The sequence below is a fragment of the Salvelinus sp. IW2-2015 genome, linkage group LG4q.1:29 (genome assembly GCF_002910315.2).
Source record: "Salvelinus sp. IW2-2015 linkage group LG4q.1:29, ASM291031v2, whole genome shotgun sequence".
Lineage (NCBI taxonomy): Eukaryota > Metazoa > Chordata > Actinopteri > Salmoniformes > Salmonidae > Salvelinus > Salvelinus sp. IW2-2015.
Genome location: NC_036842.1, coordinates 13,464,473 through 13,485,376, shown reverse-complemented (window position 1 = coordinate 13,485,376; position 20,904 = coordinate 13,464,473). Strand labels below are relative to the sequence as shown.

General features: G+C 41.6%; 1 protein-coding gene across 1 annotated transcript; it reads right to left on the bottom strand.

Moving 5' to 3' along the window:
* Window positions 1–1,241: 1,241 nt before the first annotated feature.
* LOC111961499 (TBC1 domain family member 10A) lies at window positions 1,242–17,559 on the bottom strand. The gene is made up of 9 exons (XM_023983818.2): window positions 16,760–17,559; window positions 4,778–4,877; window positions 4,353–4,460; window positions 4,148–4,254; window positions 3,951–4,065; window positions 3,764–3,829; window positions 2,973–3,162; window positions 2,475–2,629; window positions 1,242–2,186 (listed from the first exon to the last, which is right to left on the bottom strand). Exons 1-9 carry the CDS (start codon window positions 16,960–16,962, stop codon window positions 1,779–1,781), a joined length of 1,452 nt encoding a protein of 483 aa, XP_023839586.1. The 5' UTR covers window positions 16,963–17,559; the 3' UTR covers window positions 1,242–1,778.
* Window positions 17,560–20,904: the final 3,345 nt, after the last annotated feature.

The window sequence follows — 20,904 nt, the reverse complement described above, 5'->3', positions numbered from 1 at the left end:
AAGTGGGTGTTTCACAGAGTGGAAGAGAAGCCCAGTGGCTATATGACTCAGGCTGGTTCCCAGACTTGCCCTCTACAAGATCATTAGCAGACGCCATCACCATCCTCTGACCAGTTTCCTCCACTCAAGCCATGAACTGACCCTCTATCTGCAGAGGATGCAGCTTTCAAAGACTTGGCCTCTATTGGTTGACCTGTCATGATATAGCTTGTTTGTTAGTCTTTTGCTTATGAAGAGCTTTGAGATTTCTATTATGAAAAGTGCAATAGACGTCTAATACATTATTGTGGTGTGTCAGAGTGTTGGTTAAATGTGTGGCAGAGGTGACGTGGATATAGACGTCACACAATATATAAACACGGGCAACTTTACAGAAGACAAACAAAATGTACATTTTATTCTTAAAGGACTTGACCAGGGACAAAGTGCTTCATCTTAGACAAATATAAATCTATAGTATGTGAAGTTCTAAACTATGTGCAAGTGTGAAAATCCATAGCAATTGACAGAAATCATCCTTTTACCATACAATTGTTTTTTTTCTCTCCTTTAAATCTAGTTACTTCATATAAAACATTTTCTGAAGGGACCAACTTCTGCCGTTCTAATCTAAAGGCAAATATTTGACTAACACACCCGTGTGTAATATTGACGATTACATATAAAGCAATTATGCACAGATCTAATAAACGAGTATACACAAATAGAGTATACTTAAGCACATTATATAGACAAAGCAGAATCAACATGGCTGAGTATGACATGAGCGTTCCATCGTTTGGCATTCTCCCACTACATAACGACACACTGTCTCTGTTCCCTGGAGCTCTGCACAGAATCATACACACTAAGGAATGCTTTAGACGGCATGGCTCTTACAACACATAAACCATCAAATCGTTGGTCTAGTGACAGGAATTGTCCAGCAATTGTTAATTTACTTCATTAGAAACTATAAATGATACAGATGATTGGTTTCCCCTTGAGCCTGTCGTTCAAGTCCTTCATTGGTCAGGGCTGAACAATGGACCCACAGAGCCCTCTAGTGTTCATCAACATCAACTACAACCAGAGAGAAAAAACGCACCAATGAGTGAATGACAATAGCGTTTATCTTTATACAATGTTGGCAACCTACGGTATTCAAACCATATTCTATTGTGCTTACAATTTAACTATTGACATTTCCTGTTAATCTAACAATGCAGGATTGGTGTGTGTTGGCAATGTAGTGTCTCATACTACAGTACATATTAAGTGACAGACAAACAGGCATAGTGCTCAAGCATCCAGTAATGACCCCGGATCAGCTGGGACAGGGCCAGGACTCCTGGCTAAACAGACTTCATAGTTATGTCACCTGATCTTGAATCAGCCTAAAAGACTTCATTAAATACGAAAAGATTGAGATAAACTGACGTGATTGATTTCAGCGGCATGCTATACAATCTACCCTCAGCCAAAGTGCCTGTATATCCGTATGGTCCACTGATGGAAGTGCTGCACCCACCAACTGATGATTAAATTGTCATCCCCCATACATGTGTGAAAAACAACAGTCTACACTTGTAGTAGCACCCAGGGCAATATGGAAGATACACTAACGCCAGAGGCTTCCATTCTTATGGAGTGTTTTGCTATAGATGCATTTGGCTATAATGGAAAGAGTCAGTCAAGAGGGTGGGAATGGGCGGGGTCAGAGGTTAAGGGTATACTGGGGATCTGGAGTCAGTAAACAGGTTTTGTAATCCCCAGCTGGTCCAAGCTCTTTCCATCTGCTACAGGTAGGTGTCATGTTCTGTGCTAATCAAGCTCTGATTGGAGCCCTGCAGGGGTGTGTCTTTGAGGGGTGGGGAGGGCTTGGTAGAGGTGTCGCTGGGTTCAGGGTTGGATGCCACTGGGGTGCCGTTCTTCTTCCCATTCTTCTGCTCTTTGGTCTTTATCCTCGCCTTGTCCTCCTCCTGGCCCTCCACATCCTTATTGGTTGCCAGAGACGACTCAACTATGATGGTGGGGTTCTGTCGCAGGTCTTGGCGACTGGGTGGTTCGGCGGCCATGATAGCCTTGGCGCCGTGCATTCTGGGAGGGGACTTGCAGTGCAACTCACCCCGGGTCTCCTTCCAGCGCCGCAGCTGGGCCAGGTGCTCCTTCTCAACATCCCGCTCTGACAACGGCAGCTCTATAATCTGGGACAGAGCATAAGAGGCAGTGATTAACCTTGCGGTCTTAAACTCTTGTCAGCTTGACAAGGTAGCAGAAATCATGACTGTAATATCATAGTTTGATTAAAGTACCACTAGGTGGCAGCAGGGTCTTTTCAGTTTACACCATAGCCCTTAGCATTTAACACAGCCCTGAGAGTCATCACACTCATGTAAGCAATTGTCAAAGTGGCTAAAAACCATGACACTGAGCATTTTCCAGTATGGATGTTTCTAGAAGTCTGGCTGTGGATGGTGGTTGCGCATCACTACCTCCCGCACTAGGAATCCTTCCAGCATGTAGCGTGTGTCTATGGTCTTGAGCAGCTCCATGGTCTCGTACTGTCCCTGACACGTCTTCAGCTTGTCCTGAGAGCCCAGCATGCACTTCAACAGCACCAGGCCCACCCGGAAGATGATCTTCACTCCTGGACGACCAGACAACACCAGACAAACTGATGAAGTCGCAGTGTCCTGAGAGTCTTGTTTGTATGACATGTTTGTGTGTTTTCTTGTATGTTTGAATGTGTCTATAATGTAGGTGATTGAGTATGCTGGGGTGTGTGTCCATGTCAGTCTGTCTAAAGAGCGTGCCTCTCAGAGAATGCTCTCATGTGGACAAAATGTAAATGTGTGTTTACTGTGTGGAATCGGCATACTACATGCATTGCACATTACCAATGTCATACATTGTACGTGTCTCATATAGCCACAAACATTAAACATATTGCACTCCACAAAGATCCTGTTAAATTACATTCTGCGTCTCACCCTCACAAAGGAACATGTCCCAGACACGTAGCACAGAGGCCCAGGGCAGGGTTCTGGAGAAGGCACACATGAACCACTCTGTCATGTACAGGATGGGATCCAGCTTGTGCTTCTTCAGGTGGCGGTGGGCCAGAGGAGACACCCGCTTCAGCAGAGCAAACAGGATCTCCCCATCCAGCTGGATCGCCTCCTTCAGGAGCACACAGGAAGCACCATCAGAATGGAGAGATGGGGGTGTTGGAAAACCACATCAGCGTGGGGGGGGGGGGAGAGACAAATGGAGGGGTTGAGAGGCAGAGAGAGAGCAGACCCTTACTCTTTTTTTTTTAGATGTAACAGTTTCATTAACCCGCCCACATTGCCTGGTCACCCGCTCACTCAGGGCCATTTGTCATTAGCTGGTCACAGACATCAGGCTACAGGACATATGACAGTAGCACATGTCAGCTAAAGAGCTTGCCCAGTAATATGATACCTGCATTCAACATGAGTGTCACCTAACATTGTACAGCTTTTCTTTTCCAAGACACTGCGGTTCCAGACAATGATAAACATGCTGAATTAATGTTTAACTGTATTTTAGTGACAGGTAAGCTCTTCCGAGTTACTCTCTAGCTCTGCCCTTGGGAAAACACAACGAACTGCACGCGGTAAGCCTGATCTTTAAACCCCAATATAAAACCTCTCCCTGTCACAACCAATAAACAGCGGATTCTCATCAACATGTGACCTTGGTTCCTTGTATTCTTTGTGTTAGAGTATAAGTGTGGTACGCCTGTGGTCAGTCTTACCAGCCCTACACTGTAGTATCCAGGAAGGTACTTCTCACAAATCTGCACCAGACCCCAGAATGCATCCTGTTAAATAAAGCGCAAACATGAATTCAGCACGGCTGTGGTGTATGCCACATTCCTGTAGTGTGAGTAACAGAGTATTCAACATTCTTCACATATACAGGGATGGTATACGTGGACTGACCTCAGCAGGCATGTGCATTAGCAGCACAGCAGCAATGGGAGCTTGAGCTTGGCAGTAACCCTCTTCAGGCCGGTGCAGTGTGTAGGCTTTGAGGACACGGTAAAGGTCCTGCTGCCTACACGCGCACACGATTTTGGGTTACAAAAAAAACATGTACTGAGAAATGGCCATCGGTCCACGTCAAATGAGCTACTCACCCATGGCCTCCTCTCGCCACAAACATCTCATGGAAGGGGAACTGTCTGTGGAGGTCCTTCTCGATCACATCCACCCACTTAGGGTCTCCTGCCTGCCTGTCCAGCTCCTTTAAAAACCACAGTTAGCTGAATTCACATGCTTCATGTGAAAAGGACAAGACTGTGTGTATGAATTTGTGTGTAGCGATGGTGGTTAGTGACCGACCTCGAACTTGCCCTTGTGTTGCTCTCTCTTCACCTTTCCTCCTGACAGGTAGAGCCACGCCCGGCCTCGCAGAGAGGGTGGGATGCCCTTCTGACAGCGCAGCTTCATCTGGGGGGCAGGGAGTTAGTGCTACTGTCACAGCCACTCAAACACGCACAGTGAGATTAAAAATCATGGGAATTCATTCAGTGGAATAGATTCAATACCAGGCAAGGGGGGTAGATTGTTCAAGTATTTGTTCAATTACTTTCCTTACATATTTTCTGGTGCTTACTGCCTAACAGTCACTCAATAAGAGGAGAAGGGGTGACACATGACAGCTTGCAAGGTTAACATGCTATCGATAAAGAAAGCAGTTATGGTCAGCATTGGGATTTCGGAAGCCTATCAGCCGGTGTTGAGCAGCAGATGTTGGACTTGCTGACCTTCTTGTGTCTCTTGGCCATCCATTTGTCCCAGTTGTTGAGCATTTCCAGCCATTTGGCCTCTCTCTGTCTCAGCACTTCAGGAGGGATGTCTTCAGCTCTGTGGGAGTCAGGGGACAGACAGAGGGTTAGTCTACAGCTACACACCAGTCTCTAAAACACAATGCAGACACCAGCGAAACCAGAGGCGAGTGAGGGAAGGAGGGAGGGCCAAACAGGAAGAGCCATCCCTCACACAGGAAGCTGCTTCCTGTAGCTTCTGAAAATCATTCGCCAGCAGAGCGTGCTTTCTTTTTCTTACAGAAATAACTTTCGACTAGAAAACTGGAGCCATATGATCGTAGTGTCCATTGAAACCAGAATGGAAAAAGATAAGACAAGGACAATAACTGCCATTGTTGCGTCTCTCCAGATGAAAACGAGAGAAAGCTGACAACATAGTTCTGGAGGACTGCTGGGCTTGGGCTCCTTCCCTTGGTAGGAGGAGAGGGCGGTTCAAAGGGGCCCTAAAGAGGCTGCGTGTGTTTCAGTGTCGCTCAGAGAAAAAGCATCTTTATTGTAACCAGCTGACGAACACACCCAGTACACTGGACCGACGGTGGTCAAATTACCAAGGGGTATGCAGAGGGGTGAACACAACACCATGACAGTATTTTTTGCATTCATTAAGCATAGCCTATCCGTTTTCTCTGGAATGAATGAAACTAGGTTGTCTGTTGTAGGGCTACATGAATATGAGAGACAGAGAGAACCCCAGGACAGCAACACAATTAGACCCAACCAAATCATGACAAATGAACATTTCTTGACACATTGGAAATCATTTACAAAAAAACTCAGCAAACTAGAATGCTATTTGTACATAGTGGCAGAATACCTACATAGTACATAGTGGCAGAATACCTGACCACTGTGACTGACCTAAAATTAAGGAAATCTTTGACCATGTACAGACTCAGTGAGCATAGCCTTGCTCTTGAGAAAGGCCGCCGAAAACAGACCTGGCGCTCAAGAGAAGACAGGCTGTGCACACTGCCCACAACATGAGGTGGAGACTGAGCTGCAAAAGTCACATTTTGATAAACTCCCATACCTATTGGTTGAAATACCAGTGTGCAATCTCAGCAGCAAGATGTATGACCTGTTGCCACAAGAAAAGGGCAAACAGTGAAGAACAAACACCATTTTAAATACAACCTATATTTATGTTTATTTATTTTCCCTTTTGTACTTCAACTATTTGCACATCATTACATCGTACATATAGACATAATGACATTAGAAATGTCTTTATTCTTTTGGACCTTTTGTGTGTGTGTGTGTAATGTTTACTGTTCATTTATTGTTTATCTATTTCACTTGCTTTGGCAATGTAAACATATGTTTCCATGCCAATAAAGCCCATTAAAGCCCATTAAATGGAATTGATTTGAGACACTGTGACAGAACGTGTGTGTGGTGGCAACTGTGGTAACCGTAGCAGCATTAGGCAAAGGACAACATGTCCTTCCCTTCCAATGGAGCAGGACCGAACAACCAGATAAGCCTGCTACAGAACCCACAACAAAGAGGCTTAACAATAACACATGGCAGATTGGACAGGCTAAAACTAACAAGCTCTTAGCCTAAAAGGCTCTGTCTGACAAGTCTGCTTTATGTTTACATTGGTTGTATTTCCTTTTAGGGACTGCCTTGCAGTCATTAGTCTACATCCAACCAAATGGGCTGAACACTTAGGCCTAAATTCTCTTTCCATCCAGCAGGCCAGATCAGATCACATGACAGATACTAGACCTAAAACCACAGAGCGGAAGAGTGGTCACTCATGCTGTGTACACAGCAGTGCCTCACAAGCAATTGCTTTACAAGGTGGAGAAATAGCAGCTAGCACAGGGCTAAGCACAGTGATTAGCATTAACCTTGCTGGATTAGTGAAGACTATCATATTACAGGTATCCCGGGTCGAGGTTGATCTCAGAAATTGAGACTAAGTAAAGGTGTAGTCCAAAGATGATCATTCTGAGCTAGGGTTGTGCGATGTTTCTCCAAATGTTACGATATCCGATATAAAATCTTTTGCGCTGTTAACGACTAAATCATTCCAGACTGTGCATTTTGTGCTCATTTACAATATTAGTCAGATTCTCATGAAATATTCTGTGTGGCAAAAAAACAAACAAGGCTTAGTTAATTAATTTAGACTTCATTTTCAACATCTTGATACAGCCTAACTGATTAAACTGTATAGTTTTGATGTGTAAAGGTCAAATAGAGTATAGTCTTGCACATCACGATAGATATGTCAACATCACAATAAAATCATATAATCAGCCCAACCCTATTCTGAGCACTCACTCTCAAATACAAAACACCATACAAACAGCACTGTGCTGGGATGTGGTATACTTCATCACATCCTGGCACTCTTGGGGGAAGGGGCGGGGCAGCGGCTGATCCCTTCCTACTCCTCACAGGAAATCCATCCTCAGACAAAACAGTGGGACACTTGCCACGACCCGCAAAGCACACAAAAACCAGGAAATTCTGACAGAAATAAGGGGAAGTTCTGTTCCCTCGCCATTCCTACTCTTGCTCAGCAACCACTCACTGGGAGCCTAAACACTGGAGAGAAATGCACATCACAATAGGCTGTAAGCAGACGAGTTAGAAGGCGTTTGTTCAGAACAAGAGGTGACACAAAAGGTTGTCAAGTCACCATGGCAGCAGTAAACAACAAACTAAGAGTCTGTATGGTGATCTTGCTTTTTACAATGGAGAAAACCTTGTCATACCATGTAGGCTAATCTACAAAATATGTCATGTCTGGAACTGATTATTCAAGGTACTGCAGGACTTCCAGAATCTTCATGGACTCCACTTATGCAGCGAAAGGGCCCACTGAGAATAATCTGTTGGACTGCCCTAAACGCCTCCATTTGTAACAGTACAGCCAACAATAACTTGGCTGAGACAGTCTCACAATTTTTAAATGGCTGACAGTCACCAGAAGAGGCCAATGAATTAAAACAAAGCACCCAGGTCTACTATAGTCTATAAACTACCCTATCCTAAGTGTTGATGGGCAATTTCAAGGTAACAGAATCACTTAAAATGTTAATGTATGCCAAACAAAACCATTGATTTCAAAGTTTAACAAAACCATACAACTGTACGCAAAAGGACAAATTTGAACAACTTACACTGAACATTGTACAAAAACACATTTACTGGAAGAACTGTGCAGATACAAAGTTTGGTAACGAAATTTCAGTATAATCTCACCTTCAACGCTAAATATCTGCTCCAAATTAAGATTCAACGAGGTCCGCAGAAAGAATGGGGTGTCTGCTATGACATGACACCTTGAGTTTGAAAAAAAGTCACACCCAGTAACAGAATTACGGTAACGGAATTACATCATGGTCCCTGATCTGTACTACAAAGAAATGCATAATTATGAATTTGAATGTCATTCTATTCATGGCGATATAACCTAAATAGCTACAAAAATGTAGAAATATGCAATATCCTGCTTTGCAAATATGGGTATTATTCTACACACTGTACTGTCCAAACTTGTGAAAAAGACATCTGATTGGTTCAGATTTGTTCCAGATCAAAACTCTATGTCTATAGACGTTCAAATCAAGGCTGGCCTGGACCGGCCCAAAATGTTCTGGTCTGTGGATGTCGAAATCAAGGCTAGGGCGGACTGATCAAATTTCAACTACTTTTCAACGTCAATGGACACCAGTGTCGGTTCGGTGCGGATGCTGATACAGTTAATGTAAGAGGGGGCTCATGGGTAGCTGTCAGTAAGAGCCGGGAGAGGTAACATTAAGCGGCGACGCAGAGAGAGAGCGAGGGAGGGGTTGTCCAGACTGTTTTAACACTCTCGCTTAGACTGACAGAAATAAAACAGTTATGAGCTGAACACAACAGAATGCCAGTGGAAGGGAGGACAATAGCAGGTGACTAAACTGTGGTTTGTGACTACTATGATATGCCATTGTAGACAATTCAATTGCAGTAATTCCTTTGATTTTTTTTGTCATTCGGTTACTGATTTGTTAACAGAATTATGAGTTTTAAATCAATAGGTTAGGGCTTGGCGATAAAGTCATTTGATTAATTCCAAATGTTTTTGCGCGATATTCCAAATGCCTGTATAGCAAGAATCAAGGTTTTGTTATTTTCCGTTTTTATGAGCTCTTATGTCCGCTTGTTCTCATGCTGTGTTTTTGGTCTCGTCTCCTTCGCTCCTGTCTGCTCCTTCCGATTTATACCAGAGATCTGTATATAATGACGAGATGCTCATGTCTCCGCCCTAACAATGAGAGTCGTTGTCCCAAAGGTGGGAAGGCAGGCGACAAGCTTAGGTGCAAAATAAGCCCATAGAAACACACGCCTCATTTTGGAGAAAACAAATTTGCGAGAGTGAAACCTCTCGCTTCGCCTCTTCCTCTATGGTTTACACACACCCTCACGCCAACAAAGTTGAGAGCTCACATCTTCCTCTCTGACAAGAGGTTTCAACTCAGTTTTTGCATTCGAGGTTTGGTCCAACAGAATCGGTCATATGGACACAAACATATTGACTGTAATAGAGAAATTAAGTTTTCTAACGATACCCTTTTTATATGTCTCAACTACTCAAGTTGCGAGCAGAGCAGACACCTAAAACAAGTGCATCAATGAACATTGATTCTGGAAAATGCTCAGTTTGTCGAGCGCAGCATTGGGGTACCACATAGCAGCATTTTAGCCAAAGATTGTTATACTAGCTGTTTAGTCTGTTTTATAAACGTGCAATAAGTATAAAACAATTATATATAGGAATTTCTCATTGAGAAATAATGTAGGCCACTTGATTTCAACATCTGAACAAAGTGGAGGTCAACATGCTTTTCAAACAGTTGGAGGGTGTGTTCATAACTTAACTGTTCAACCTTGTTAGCTAGCAAATAGATCCAAGTTGCCCAAACTTGAAAAATAAAAGAATAGCTGGCTAATCATTAGCACATGGGCTTGAGAGATTATTGATGAGACTCATGTTAATTTTCCATAGGCTAATGCAGGGATAAATCAACTAGATTCAGCTGGGGGCTGATTATTTCTTGAGCGGCTGGTAGGAACATAATTACAAATAATTTGTAGACTGCAAAAATCACAAACAATTTTAAAACTTGCTTACATTTGTATATGATCACCTCTCTATTATGCGTGGGAATACTTGGGAACAGATTTCCAAAACATATCTTTTGGAGCTGATTTTGGTATTTTTACAGTCTTATGTCCAACATCTATACTGAACAAAAATATAAACGCTACATGTAAAGTGTTGGTCCCATGTTTCACAAGCTAAAATAAAAGATCTGATATTTTCCATATGCACAAAAATCTCTCATTTTCTGCACAAATTTGTTTATATCTGTTAGTGAGCATTTTGTCTTTGCCAAAATAATCCATCCACCTAAAAGGTGTGGCATATCAACAACATGATCATTACACAGGTGCACCTTGTGCTAGGGACAATAAAAGGCCACAGTAATATATGCAGTTGTGTCACACAACACAATGTTACAGATGCCTCAAGTTTTGAGGGAGGGTACAAATGGCATGCTGTCAGCAGGAATGTCCACTAGAGCTGTTGCCAAATAATTCAATGTTAATTTGTCTACCATAAGGCGCCTCAAACATTGTTTTAGAGAATTTGGCAGTACATCCAACCGGTCTTACAACCGCAGACCATGTGTACCATGCCAGGATCTCCATATCGGCTTCGTCATCTGTGGGATCGTCTGAGACCAGCCACCCGGACAGCTGATGAAACTGAGGATAATTTATTTTTGTGGGGGGTAGGGAATTATTCTGATTGGATGGCCTGGCTCCCAAGTGTTTGGGCCTATGCCCTACCAGGCCCACCCATGGCTGTGCCCTGCCCAGTCATGTGAAATTCATAGATTAGGGCATAATGAATTTTTTTGAACTGTAAGTCAGTAAAACCATTGAAATTGCTTGTTGAGTTTATATTTTAGTTCAGTATAAAAAATTAAGTAAAGTAAAACCACGTGGGCCAAATTTGACCCTCAGACCACCAGTTGGGGGACCCTGGCCTAATGCCTGCTACAAGAAGTTAGTCAATATTATTGAATGTGCATAATGAATGGAACTAGTTAAATTTGTAACAGAAAAAGGGCATTTTCATAGACTTGAAAGACAGATCACTGATTATTGCAACAAAAAAATACAGGTTCAACTATTTTCATAAAATAAATTATTAGTGGGTCCTATGGTTGTGGAAGGCTTCGATTAAGCCTAGGTATAACCTCCCAAACCCTGAATTCATTAGATTATTACTGATTGTTTGAAATGCAGTGTATTTGACCTTCAATTTTACAACGCTTATTTGGAGAAGATACTTTTTTATTATACAGTACCAGTCAAACGTTGGGACACCTACTCATTCAAGTGTTTTTCATTATTTTTACTATTTTCTACATGGTAGAATAATAGTTAAGACATCAAAATATATTTGAGATTCTTCAAATTTGCCACCCATTGCATTGATGACAGCTTTGCACACTCTTGGCATTCTCTCAACCAGCTTCATGAGGTGGAATAAATTACCTGGAATAATCATGACCTGGAATAAATGTCAATAAACAGGTGTTCCTTCTTAAAAGTTATTTTGTGGAATACTTTACTTAATGTGTTTGAGCCAATCGAATCAAAATTTGTCACATGCGTCGAATACAACAAGTGTAGACCTTACCGTGAAATGCTTACTTACAATCCCTTAACCAACAGTGCAGTTCAAGAAGAGTTGTGTTCTGACAAAGTAGGGGTGGTACATAGAAGATAGGCCTATTTGGTAAAAGACCAAGTCCATATTATGGCAAGAACAGCTCAAATAAGCAAAGAGAAACGACAGTCCATTACTTTAAGACATGAAGGCCAGTCAATTCGGAAAATTAAGAACTTTTAAAGTTTCTTCAAGTGCAGTCGCAAAAACCATCAAGCACTATGATGAAACTGGCTCTCATGAGGACTACCACAGGAAAGGAAGACAGAGTTACCTCTGCTGCAGAGGATAAATTCATTAGAATTAACTGCACCTCAGATTGTATGCCAAATAAAAGCTTCACAGAGTTCAAGTAACAGACACATCAACTGTTCAGAGGAGGAGGTTCAGGCCTTCATGGTCAAATTGCTGCAAAGAAACCACTACTAAAGGACACCAATAATAAGAAGAGACTTGGCTTGGGCCAAGAATGTTTATAGTTCCAACAGTCGTGTCTTTGTGAGAAACAGAGTAGATGAACGGATGATCTCCGCATGTGTGGTTCCCACTGTGAAGCATGGAGAAGGTGTGATGGTGCTTTGCTGGTGAATTCAAGGCACACAAAACCAGCATAGCTTCCACAGCGATACACCATCCCATCTGGTTTGCGCTTATTGGGACTATCATTTGTTTTTCAACAGGACAATGACCCAACACACCTCCAGGCTGTGTAAGGGTTATTTGACCAAGAAGGAGAGTGATGAAGTGCTGCATCAGATGACATGGCCTCCACACTCACCCAACCTCAACCCAATTGAGATGGTTTGGGATGAGTTGGACCGTAGAGTGAAGGAAAAGCAGCCAACAAGTGCTCAGCATATGTGGGAACTCCTTCAAGACTGTTGGAAAAGCATTCCAGGTGAAGCTGGTTGAGAGAATGCCAAGAGAGGTCAAAACTGTCAAGGTAAAGGGTGAACACTAAAGAATCTAAATATAGTTTGATTTGGTTACTACATGATTCCATATGTGTTATTTCATAGTTTTGATGTCTTCACTAAAAATAAAGAAAAACCCTTGAATGAGTATTTAATTTTAATTAAACCTTTATTTAACTAGGCAAGTCAGTTAAGAACAAATTCTTAACGGTGTAGGCTGTCAAACAATGACAGCCTACACCGGCCAAACCTGGACGACGCTGGGCCAATTGTGCGCCGCCCTATGGCACTCCCAATCAGCGCCGGTTGTGATGCAGCCTGGAGTTTGACTGGTACTATATATATATATATATATATATATAGAGATAGTGAATCGCCCATAAGTTGGAAAGAATCAAGATATGATTTTTAGGCCATATCTTTACTTGTTAGTTCTGTGAACTTTCATTATCCTCCCTCATGAGGGAGAGACATTAGAAAATAACTTAAAGATGGAGTTTTGGTAACAGAATTACAAGGCCCAAAGCAATCTTCTTAAACTAAACAGAAGGCAAATAATTTTCCCAAAATAAAATAGAGGTGTTGATATTAGTTGGCAGGGGTTTAAACTTCAACATTGTGTTTTGATGCATTTCTAATACCATAAGACTTTTTCTGCAAGATGTTGTCTAAGACTCCTTTACAATGTGTTTGACCAGAAATCAAAGCCATTACTTATGCCTAATTTTTCAGATGGAAAATGGCTGAAAAACATCTATACCTTTATTTCCCGAAAATATAGAGACTCTTCGCTTTCATTTTACACGCTCCTATGAACTTCACGTTGGTGCTCATGGGTCCTTTTACATGGAAATGATTCATTCCAATCTCTCGATTAGCAATTAGAAGGAAGTTTGGTAGTAGCCTAACAAAATATAACTCCTTACTAGGAGTTTGCCTGGATTATAATGTCCCTTTTCCCATTTCAGGGCTCTACAGTGCTACCATTTTGTAAGCACAGAAAGAATATTTCATAAATATTTTGCTGTGCTACCTGGAATTTTTATTTGGGAGCACCAGTGCCCATTAGAACAAAACAAGCAAACGTGGTGGCACAGAAAGAAAAAAGGAGAGCTTCTTCAAGAGCTGAGCTTCAAAAGTAGCTAGGATAAATATACACCCAATGTAGGCTTATATCTCAATCTTAAAAAATGATTTTCTGGTGCTCCGAAACCCTGTATTTGTAATTGCTGGCAATTCACATCTTTCATTGTGCTCCTAAATGTATTTGTGTGCTTCTACATTTTTCAACATAGGAGAACATGTCATCATAGAACCCTGAATTTATGTTAGGCTAGGAGGTTTCCTCTTCCTGCGACAACATTTAAGCAAACACATGCCCTTGGTCACCTCAACTGCATTGTGTTTTGTAAACTAGATGCATTTATGAAATTGCTTCTTCTAAAGAGAAATTATATAATGGATGACAGTCAAAATGACATTTTGGCCAAAAAGGCAAAGTCCACTCGATCCTTCATTGAATCAGATGACTCATTCATCACAAAACCCTCTGATATTGCAAAATACTTTAATGACTTTCATTGGCAAGATTAGCAAAGTTATGCATGACGTGCCAACAAACTCTGAACCTTCAAATCCATGCATTACTGATCAGATTATGAAAGACAAGCATTGTCGTTTTTAACTAACGTGAATGTGGAAGAGGTGAAAAAATTGTCCATCAATAATGACAAACCACCTGGTAATGACAACTTGGATGGAAAATGATTGAGGACGGTAGTGAACTATATTGCTACTCCTACTTGCCATCTTTTCAATCTAAGCCTACAGGAAAGTATGTGCACTCTGGCCTGGAGGGAGGCAAAAGTCATACCGTTAACCAAAAATAGTAAAGCAGCACCCTACACTGGTTCAAAAGGCTGACCAAATCAGCCTGCTACCGACCCTTAGTAAACTTTTTTGGGGGAAAAATGTGTTTGACCAGAAGTAATGCTTTTTCACAGTAAACAAATTAACAACTGTCTTTCAGCACGCTTATAGGGAAGGTCAATCAACATGTACGGCACAAACACAAATGACTAATGATTGGCGGAAAGAAATTGATAAGACTGTGGGAGCTGTTTTGTTAGACTTTAGTACAGCTATTGACATTATGGATCATAGGCTGCTGCTAAAAAAATGTATGACTTTACATCATCTACCACACCGTGGATCGAGCATTACCTAGCTAACAGAACACAGAGGGTGTTCTTTAATTAAAGCCTCTAACGTAAACCTGGAAGAGTTTTGCATACCTCATGGTAGCTGTCTTGGCCCCTTACGTTTGTATATTTCTACTAATGATCTACCACTAGCATTGAGTAAAGCCTGTGTGTTTATGTATGGGCATTTCTATGTAAAAGGACCCATGAGCACCAACATGTAAAGTTCATAGGAGCATGTCAAATTGGGTGTCAAATGAAAGCTAAAAGTCTATATTTGAGAAATGAAGGCATACATTTCCTACCCCTTTCCATCCCAAACATGTTGAATAAGCAACAGATGGAAAAGGGCTATTGGAAAACATCTACGAGAAAAAGTCTTAAGGTATTAGAAATGCATCAACACAATAATGCTAAAGTAAAGATCCTCGCCAACTAACATCAACACATATTTAGTTTTGGAGAAAATGTTCTGTCTGATCTAAGTTTAAGAAACATTGCCAAAACCCCACATATATTTAAGATACACTACATGAACAAAAGTAGGTGGACACTTGCTTGTCGAAAATCTCATTCCAAAATCATGGGCATTAATATGGAATTGGTCCCCCCTTTGCTGCTATAACAGCCTCCACTCTTCTGGGAAGGTTTTCCACTAGATGTTGGAATATTGCCGCAGGGACTTGCTTCCATTCAGCCACAAAAGCATTAGTGAGGTCGGGTATGCTGTTTATTCATGGTTACAGGGATACTGTGAGTGGGATATCAAAAGGTCCATGTAAACAGCATATCCCGAATAAGACCTTAGGCAGGATTTGAGCTACTATCCAGAATACTGTGCGCATGTAAATGCGGTCAATCTCTCCTCTACGTTGAGCCAGGAGAGATTGACCACATCACTATGTCTTTGAGAGGGGTATTGGTGTTGAAAGCTCCAAACACTCTTTTCAAACAGCTAACACAGATCAAAACACGCATACATACCCGACAAGACATGCCACCAGGGGTCTCTTCACAGTCACCAAATCCAGAACATACTCTGGTAAACGCACAGTACTACATACAGCCATGACTACATGGAACTCTCCCATGTCAAGTAATTCAAGCAAGCAGTAAAATCACATTTAAGAATCTGATAAAACATCACCTCATGGCACAACGCAGACTGAGGAGACACACACACAAACCCTGATGTATTGGTATTCTGGATTTTATATTGTAAAAGTTTAATATTAGAGTAATATTCTATTGTATGATGCATTGTTTTATTTATGATCTAAGTGGTTGTGTTTTGTGGTGATGTAACTGTTTTAACCCTGTTTGGACCCCAGGAAGAGTAGCTGCTGAGAGGGTGGAAAGATAGAATGAGGGTTGATACAACCGTGGACCTTGGAAGAACTGCAGGTCATTTTTCTATCAGTTACTCTAAGTGATGCAGAGGCTTACATGACAGAGGCTTTCTCATCCATCTTGTCTGACCAGACCAGACACTCTGTACACAGCTTCCTCAAGGAGGTTAACAGAGCAGCAAACTAAACCTGCTAAGGGTGGGGTAGGGGGTCATTCTGGACAAGGCAGGTGTTACTAAAGGCTAGTAAGGGACTCTGTCAAACAATATGGCAGGTCATTTTGTCTAAATTACATCTTCTGAGTAACACAGAGCAAGAGAGGAATAACTGTTTCTGTTGACCTCCAAGTCCTCCTATGGGGCTTAGTTGGTAGAGGATGGCGCTTGCAACGCCAGGGTTGTGGGTTCGAGAGTATGAAAAAGTACCAAATATATGTACTCACTACTGTACATCGCTCTGGATAAGTGCGTCTGTCATTTTCTGTCTTTGGTGGAGAGCATCCACTGGAGTTATACCGCAAATAACAGGCTACTGATTCAAATGTGAAGTGAATATTAGAAAATTACGAACAATAAAGTGGTGTGTTTAGTCAAATGAAAAGGGGGTCAATGAGGTGCCTAATCTGGAAGGAATATGCACTTAGACAATTTTGTCAGCCACAGAGTTTGGCTACATTGCTGGTGGAAAATTATAAAAAGACGGGTCATACTTACGATTGTTCTGAATATTGTTGTGCACCGCCAATAAATCCATATTTATCCGTCTGTCTCTCGCTGGTATAGCCATTTAGTTCTGAGTCCGAGCCGAAAGAGTTGCCTTCATCTGTCAGTGCCAGGCTTTCTCTGGTGCCCCGCAAACTTTTGATGGACTCTGCTGACTTAAGTCCATTACCTGGTTCAATTCTAATTCTTGCCATTTAAACCACCCACCCTCTCTCTAGCTTAGCTTCTTCTAATATCATTAGTCAAGTAAACCTCCAGTTATTTAATTCTAAGTCCAACATTTCAGTGAAAACCTTAGCTACTGTCTGAAGTGAAGTTTTTTATGGTCGTCAACATGTCATTAGCTATCGCAACCCGCATAGCATCGTCGAGGTAAATTAGAGCGACATAGCTACCTAACTAGTCTAAATCAAAAACCCCTATCTTGACTAGCTACCGTTAGCTAACCAACCAATTAACGTTAACGAAATATAAAATGGAAATTTAGAATCAATGAACTGGATAGACAGTTAAAGAAGCTAGCTGGCTAGGTTAGCATTAACGTTAGCTAACCGCTAGCAGTGAGAAACATGCCACTATTAGTCAACAACACCACCACAAATCAGAGCAACACAAAAAGCAGTCTAATTCTACCGTTACTAGCAAGCAAGATGGTGTTGTTGAACGACTGGTCAGACAGATAAAACCATTGAAATCCAATATGAATCAACCTCTCATCAATAACTCACTCTGACAGGCCTAGAGCGGATTAATTAGACCGATACACTGCTTGCTAGCGTCAGCTGACAGTCAGTTCAGTAAAGACCATGTTCGAGGTCGTTTATTTATAAACTGGGTTGTTCGAGCCCTGAATGGTGATTGGCTTACAGCCGTGGTATATCAGACCGTGTACTATGACAATTTTTTTTTTTTACTGCTCTAATTACGTTGGTAACCAGTTTATAGTAGCAATAATGCACCTTGGGGTTTTGCGATAAGAAGAGCCCTTAGCCTTGGTATATTGGCCACATACCACACCCAGGCGGTACTGCTTATATACTGAACAAAAATATAAACGCAACATGTATAGTGTTGGTCCCATGTTTCATGATATGAAATAAAAGATCCCAGAAATGTTCCATATGCACAAAAAGCTTATTCTCTCAAAATGTTGTGCACAAATGTGTTTACATCCCTTATAGTGAGCATTTCTCCCGTTAAAAGATAATTCATCCACCTGACAGGTGTGGCATATCAAGAAGCTGATTAAACAGCATGATCATTACACAGGTGCACCTTGTGCTGAGGACAATAAAAGGCCACTCTAAAATGTGCAGTTTTGTCACACAACACAATGCCATAGATGTCTCAAGTTTTGAAGGAGCGTGCAATTGGAATGCTGACTGCAGGACTGTCCACCAGAGCTGTTGTCAGAGAATTTAATGTTAATTTCTCTACCAAAAGCCACCAACCAATGTCGTTTTAGAGTATTTGGCAGTATGTCCAACTGGCCTCAACCACAGACCACGTGTATGGCGTCGTGTGGGCGAGCAGTTTGCTGATGTCAACGTTGTGAACAGAGTGCCCCCATGGTGGAGGTGAGGTTATGGTATGGGCAGGCATAAGTTACGGACAACGAACACAACTGCATTTTATTGATGGCAATTTGAATGCACAAAGATACCGTGACGAGATCCTGAGGTGAATTGTTGTGCCATTCATCCGCCACCATCACCTCATGTTTCAGCATGATAATGCATGACCCCATATAGCAAGGATCTGTACACAACTAGTGGAATCTGAAAATGTCCCAGTTCTTCCATGGCCTGCATACTCACCAGACATGTCACACATTGAGCATGTTTGGAATGCTCTAAATTGATGTGTACGACAGCATGTTCCAGTTGCTGCCAATATCCAGCAACTTCACACAGCCATTGAAGAGGAGTGAGACAACATTCCACAGGCCACAATCAACAGCCTGATCAACTCTATGCAAATGAGTGTTGCGCTGCATGAGGAAAATGGTGATCACACCAGATACTGACTGGTTTTCTCATCCACACCCCTAACTTTTTTTTTTAAGGTAACTGTGACAAACAGATGCATATCCGTATTCCCAGTCATGTGAAATCCATAGATTAGGACAAGAGGAATTATTTCAATTTACTGATTGTAACTGTAACTCAAATTGTTGCATGTTGCGTTTATATTTGTTTTCAATATATACATATATATGTATATGACAAAGATTGGATAAGTTTAAGTCCTCGGAAACCTCATCAATATGGTATAGACATATTTTGCATGTGTTCATATTTTTATTTTATTTTATTTAATCTTTATTTAACTAGGCAAGTCAGTTAAGAACAAATTCTTATTTACAATGACAGCCATATCATATGAATGTGGTTCCAGACAAGCCAAACACTTGTCCAGGGCTAGTGAGATCATCTGCCCAGCGCAACTACAACAAAGATGACCTGGAACGTGCCCATATATCTCGGGTGTTTGGTTTAAATGTCTCTGGCTGTTGTCAGCAAATAGTGTTAGTTGATATTTGTCGCCACCTATCGATGCATTTAGCTAACATGTCCTAAATTACTGCTCCATGAGATGAAAGTGAATGTCTCTTTTTCAGTGGGTATAATGAATTTTGAGTGCAACGAGGTATTGATTCCACAGAAATGGAATGATAACACCTTAACGCAATGGATGATTCTCAAAATGGGGGTCTGGCCTCAAACCTTCCAAAGTGACTGGTGCAGGTGGTAGGGGATACTGTCAAACTGTCAACAGACTTTGTTTGCTGTTAACCCTCTTGATGTTGTCCTACCATGAGGGCCACAAGTGGCTCAGAGTACTGTGGGTTTGGGGAGGATCATATTAAACCTCTTCTGTGCAAGTGCAAATAGCTGACCTTATTCATATCAAGGCCCTTTGGCGCAAATATGGGAGACACCTTTAAGGTTAATGTTTGAACAATTGTCTTGGATAATGCCTGATAGGAATAGAAGAATAGAATGAAAATGCATTTTATTCATAAATAAAACTACTTATAAATAGCCAAATAATAATAGCTAATAATAAATCACTTATAGTGCTCGGGGCTGTTTGGCTGGAAACACCACTAATCATCCTGGACACTGTCCCAGTTATGATTACACACAACTCATTTATGATAATTTGAGATGTCAGTCTATATTTGGTAGTATAAGTTGGCCTATGTGTGGAGGACAGAAAACCCCTGAGTTGACCCCAGTGTGTGGCACCCTGGCACTGGCACAAATACAATAGGTCAGCTAGCACATGTCTGTCTCGTGGTTTCCAGGCAGTCCTTTCACACGGGTCTGTGAAGAGCTCAGATCACAACACACATCACATTTAGCATTGTTCATCATCTGGGTGGATATGGAAATTGGTTTGGCATCTGTATTCAATACATAGCCTGCAGATAGGGGGCTGTTTGGGTGATGACACAGTGGCATGTGAGTTTGTTCAAAGGCTCATATGCCATATTGTCTGAAACGTGTGGGAAAAGAGAGAAGATAGAGCGATGAACTGAGAAAGATATTAAAGACTGAATGAAATACAATGACAAGGTGGAAATAGGATTATAAAAAGGGATGTGCAAGACAATGATTGAGAGAGGGGTAGACAGAAAGAGAGGACTCTAGGGCAGATATTCCCAAACTGGGGTACGCGCAATGCCGTCGGGGGAACGCCAAATAAAAATGTGATGAACTTCTTTTTTTTACTTCACATTTTCAAACAGTACATTTATATTTTCCAACGGGGCTATACATTTGGGTGAAAACCTTCACTCTTGCGCAGACATTTAGAAACGAAACATGACAATTTGAAAGATATGCCACATGAGTTTTTGAGTGAGAATAAAGACGACAATGTTGGGGGAAAAGGCCCAAAAAACTATACAGACAATATCTTCATCAAACAACACTGTTTCACGACGCATCAGTGACATGGCAGGAGATGTTTTGAAACAATTACTGCTTCGCATACAAGCCAGTGAATTATATGCGTTACAGCTGGATGAGTCAACAGGCGTGGCGGGACTGGCACAGCTCCTGGTATGTGTCCGTTACGTTTATGGGGGGTCAATTAAGGAAGACATCCTCTTCTGCAAACCACTGGAA

Excerpts from the sequence above, each read along its gene's own strand:
- LOC111961499 (XM_023983818.2), bottom strand. The coding sequence starts at position 16,962 with ATGGCAAGAATTAGAATTGAACCAGGTAATGGACTTAAGTCAGCAGAG. Across the intron at positions 4,878-16,759 it reads CAACAATATTCAGAACAATC|AGCTGAAGACATCCCTCCTG; the intron begins GTAAGTATGACC and ends TGACTCCCACAG. Across the intron at positions 3,830-3,950 it reads TAATGCACATGCCTGCTGAG|GATGCATTCTGGGGTCTGGT; the intron begins GTCAGTCCACGT and ends TTTATTTAACAG.